At 36.2% G+C, this 5,000-nt stretch overlaps 1 protein-coding gene across 1 annotated transcript in view; it reads left to right on the forward strand.

Annotated features, from left to right (window-relative positions):
- Positions 1-5,000, forward strand: part of pigg (phosphatidylinositol glycan anchor biosynthesis class G (EMM blood group)) — an 87,411-nt gene that overhangs the window by 16,928 nt on the left and 65,483 nt on the right. Inside the window, exons 3-4 of the mRNA XM_077223751.1 lie at positions 1,397-1,606; positions 3,592-3,780. Of these exons, the coding sequence (XP_077079866.1) occupies positions 1,397-1,606; positions 3,592-3,780 (399 nt within the window). The remainder of the gene's footprint in view (positions 1-1,396; positions 1,607-3,591; positions 3,781-5,000) is intronic.

A 5,000-nucleotide genomic window follows, 5' to 3' on the forward strand; every position in this document is an offset into this window, starting at 1 on the left:
TGTTTTCGGAGATTGATACGGTAAAACACACGCCATCGTTACTGTTCGTATCACTGTGTGTCAAGAGCTGAGATTCAGATATGATAATGAGCGTTTGCTTTCTGACCAATCAGAGCAGAGCAGCTCTCAGAGAGGCGGGGCTTAGAGACATTGAATCCTTGAAGCGTTTCAGACACTGAGAGGAAAGAGCTGAAGCTCCGGTGGAGATTAGGAGAATATTAAAGTGTTTTTGATCTTGGATGTATGTGAATTAAAACAACATTAGGAGCATTAAAATAGCATAAAGGGGCAGTTTAAATGACTTGCTCAACAAAATCCACCATAACAGTAGTTGACGTGAAAGATGATGTCCACTACAGCTCCCCCTGCAATTGCATTCAGAATCAAATCAGTTTTTTCATGACCATTTTCAATATTTTTTTTTTCTTCCCACCTCCACCCCCCCCTCTTCGGAGGACAACTTTATTTATTTTATTTTATTAAACTGTAATATCTGAATGAGTTTGAAAACAGAATGAGTTTGAGTCTTGAAGTGGTATTTTAGTGAGTTGCACCAAACGTTCGGAACCAAGACGGGAAAGAGACCTGTACCTTGCGAGCTCTGGCTTAGAAATGACCTAGAATCGGGATTGCCTAGATATAGACTGGTAACTGTAGACCATTTTCAATCTTGTCACTGAGAATTTTAATTAAACCGATTGTTTCTGCTACTGTACCTTTAAGATGGAGTAATGAGCTCATGGGTGTGATTTCATAAGTTTTGACTGGTCTTTTCATAGTACTCTAAAATCATTTAGGGGCCTTCTTTAATGCCTGTTTGGACAGTAAAGCTGTGTTTTTGGCCCTTTTACAGAGTCTTAATGTTGTTTCAGGCTCTACTAGAACAGGTTTTCCTGCTTGAATGTTGATTATCTTCCTCATATTCTCCATTGTTGCGGCTCCTCTCTTCCCAGTCTGTCAGTAACGCTCTGTTTACTTCCTGTCTCTATGAAGCCCCTCCTCCTGAAAAGCACACTGTGCTCTGATTGGTCGGCTGGATCAGTGTGTTGTGATTGGTCGAGTGCTTCGAGTGTGTTTGGGAAATGTCCCGCCCCTTCCCATAACCACCAGTTTAACACACTACTAACTAACTCCACCAGGCCCCGCCCCTTTATTCTGCGTATGAATTATTATAATGAGGAATATTGTGACGTGTTCGTTCCCTGGAGAAACTCAAGACTACAATGGAGGCGTTTCAGGAGTTCAGAAACACTGACACTGATATAGAGAAGAACTGTGTGACTTTGCAGAGATTTTTCATGCTCAAACAGCAACATCACACCTTCATCTGTCTTCAGTGTGTAAAGAAAATTACATAGCTCGTCTTTAAACGGTATTGTGTTTGTTGTCTCATCAGGCTCTGACCACCGGCAGTATCCCGGGCTTCATAGACGTGGTGATGAACCTGAACTCTCCGGCTCTGCTGGAGGATAACCTCGTCTGGCAGGCCAAGAGCGCCGGCAAACGCATCATCTTCTACGGCGACGACACGTGGGTCCGGCTCTTTCCCAAACACTTTATGGAGCACGACGGCACCACCTCGTTTTTCGTGTCCGACTACACCGAGGTGAGAGGAGCTGAACTCAAAGTGTGTGTCATAGTCACGTTCGCAATTTTTTAATTTTTTTACTTCATTGGAATGGTACGAAACTTGATAAAGGTTCTGGCACTTACTGTGTGAACACACAAAAATCATGAACATGATTCGAACAGGTTAAATAGTCCGGATAAAAATAGTCACACTTTGTGCTCCTGCGGTCAAAAATGAACGAATTGGAAATGAATGTGAGACGAGTTTCCTCTAGTGGAAGCGTTTGGTACTGCAGCCGAACACACTCTCACTGAAAGCTCATTTTTTGAGATATTAAGCTCAAATTTTGAACACAATGTTTTATTTATTTATTTATTTATTTATTTATTTTCTTATATGTGTTTGACATATACGTGTTTTATTTTCTTAAATGTTTTCTATTTTATTATTATATGTTTTTTATTTTATTGTTTGTCGTCTTGGCCTTGTAAAGCACTTTGGTCAACACCGGTTGTTTTTAAACGTGCTATACAAATAAAGTTGTATTGTATATTTATTTATTCATAACAATAAATTTAAAATTATGTAACTTTAAGTTCACTTTCAAAAACTTTTCACTTCAGCAATAATCTGGCAAGTGTCATCTTTGAAAAGAGATCAAACGTAAAGGTGCCGTAGGTGATTCTCTGCAGATATATATATATTTTTTTTTGTAATGCTTGTTGAAAGTCTCGTTATATCCTGAGAGCAATCACTTTAAGCGGTCTAAATGTATTTTTATTAATATAAACTTATAAAATACGTCTGTGGAAGGCGCAGGACCATAAGGTTGGAAATGTAATTTTCAGGTCTATGTTCTTAAAGTAAATAAATGGATTATAAGTACAGCGTGAATATAATTTAGTACAATAAAATCTCCTAAAAATAAAAAAACATTATCGAACCAAAATAAAGTACGTTAATTTTATTGAAATGAAAAAGATAATTTTGGTCATTTTTGACAGACACGCAAAGACCAGCAGAGGGTTAATGAGTTTTTGCTGGCAAATAGAATTTAATGTGAATATCACTGAATATCACCGAATTTGTCAAATTTTTGATGATTAAATAAAATCACAATATAGACTAGTGTCTCTGAATATTGAATGAATGAATGTTGCAGACACGCAACCTGTTAAAATAAAAGTTTGGTTTAACTTGAGGAAAGTATGACAGAAAAATACTACTGTTGTAGAGTAGAATTTAGCTGCGACTCAATGTAACAGTAATACTAACACTAATAATAATAATCATAATAATAATAATAAATGGTTATTTAAACCATATTTTTTAATAAATAATCAATTTATCTTCAATGTTTTGATTTTAACAGTAACGCTCTGTTGTGCAGCACTTTGTTTGACAAAAGTTTAATTTCATATGATTAAAAGATAAATTAATGTTTTATCCCCTCATTTGATTGCCAGAAAAAAATTAAATGCACTACACAGAATTTTTGAAAAAACAAAATCAAAACATTTCTTAGAAATTCATTTTTTTTTAAATAATATATTTTTTTTATTAATTAAATTAATTAGACTTGCTTTTTAATTATTAAAATTTACCTAAACTATTTAATTTGAATCCTGAACACTTAAAACTGAAAACAGAATTTGGTGAAAATAAAACTTTAAATAAAACGTATTTCATAGGGCCCTAAGAATGTAATTTTTGTTAAACTGTTAATATATTGTTTTTAAATTGTATAAGATTTCAGTCACATGCTTTTTGATTAGTACAATTAATTTAACCATTAAAATGGACTCCAAAAAATTAAAATGAAAAAAAAAATTTGAATCCAGACAAATTAAAACTGAAAAAATGGAATTTGGAAAAAAAAATCTAATGGATTTCATAAGGCTCTAGTATAGGGAATTTCACATGAAAAGGTCATGATTCCTCAAGCTTATGTTTGTTTTTGACCGAGTCTCATTTCTTCTCACCCTCTCTCAGATTTTAATCTCTCGGTCTCGTTCCCTCAGGTGGACAATAACGTGACCCGTCACCTGGACGGCACGCTGAAGCGGGACGACTGGGATATTCTGATCCTACATTACCTGGGTCTGGATCACATCGGGCACATCAGCGGACCCCACAGCTCCCTGATAGGACCCAAACTCAGGGAGATGGATGACATCATCAAGAAGATTCACTCCTCGCTCATATCAAAGGTGTGTTACAGCTTCCCTTCAACATCTCGGATCCGTGCGAAAGAAGCGGCGACTTCATGATGCAGTCGCATCTATTCGGTTTGTGTCACTTTTCTTAAAGGGATAGGTCACCCAAAAATGAAAATTAGCCCATGATTTACTCACGCTGAAGCCATTCTAGGTGTATATGACTTTGTTCTTTCCGACGGATACAACTGGAGTTATATTATAAAAATGCCCTGGCTCTTCCAAGCTTTATAATGGGAGTGAATGGGTTTTTGGAAGTCTTTAAAGCGCATCTATTCATGATTAAAGTGTTCGACACGGCTCTGCGGGGCTTAATAAAGGCCTTCTGAAGCGATGCGTTCGTGTAAGGAAAATATTCATATTTATAACTCCAGCAGACGGCTTAAAGTCAGCATGAAAATGAAAAAAGCCAATTCACAATATTAATATTTACAATAATACTAAAATAACTCTGGTTTCAACACTAGCGAACCTCCACAGAAATCTCTCCGTCTATCTGAACTTGTTATATTTTTTTAGTTAGTTTTGGCAGATGAACAGATGATGTGAGTCTCAGTGATGTTTCACGCTGGATTTTACTGTGTAAATAGACCGAACGGTGTTTTGCGTTCACATTATAGATCTCAACGTTGCCATGGAAACACTCATATGAGAACTTAAAAACTTTCCAGACACATCAGTCACTCTCATTTCCAGTCATAAACGTTCAATACTCAGGCCTAAAACATCATTGTGTGAATGTAACCTGTAGTTCACGTCAGCTCTCTTCAGGACGTTTGCGTTCTGTCAGCGACTCTGCTCTGGGTAATTGCGTAATTATGCACATTTATCTGTGAGACATTCGCCCTGGCTGATTTGCAGAATTACTGTTAGCTCCTAGTTTGGCACAAGTTTCACAAGTTGGGCTCTACTAGAACAGGTTTTCCTGCTTGAATGTTGATTATTTTCCTCATATTCTCCATTGTTGCGGCTCCTCTCTTCCCAGTCTGTCAGTAACGCTGTAGCTATCGATTATTCAAGTAATCGATAATTCCATCGATTAATCGGATAAAAGAATTGTGGTGAAAAAAATAGATCCAAGTAAACAACAGCCTTTAAAATGACTTAAAAAATACAAATATATAATAACAAGCAATAATAATTGGTTCACATAAAGTATCAAAACAAGTAATAATATGGGTTTTATTAAACAATACACCATGTAAAAAAAAAAG

Source organism: Siphateles boraxobius, unplaced genomic scaffold (genome assembly GCF_051911475.1).
Source record: "Siphateles boraxobius isolate OS27281-9 unplaced genomic scaffold, OSU_SipBor_1 121, whole genome shotgun sequence".
Taxonomy (NCBI): domain Eukaryota; kingdom Metazoa; phylum Chordata; class Actinopteri; order Cypriniformes; family Leuciscidae; genus Siphateles; species Siphateles boraxobius.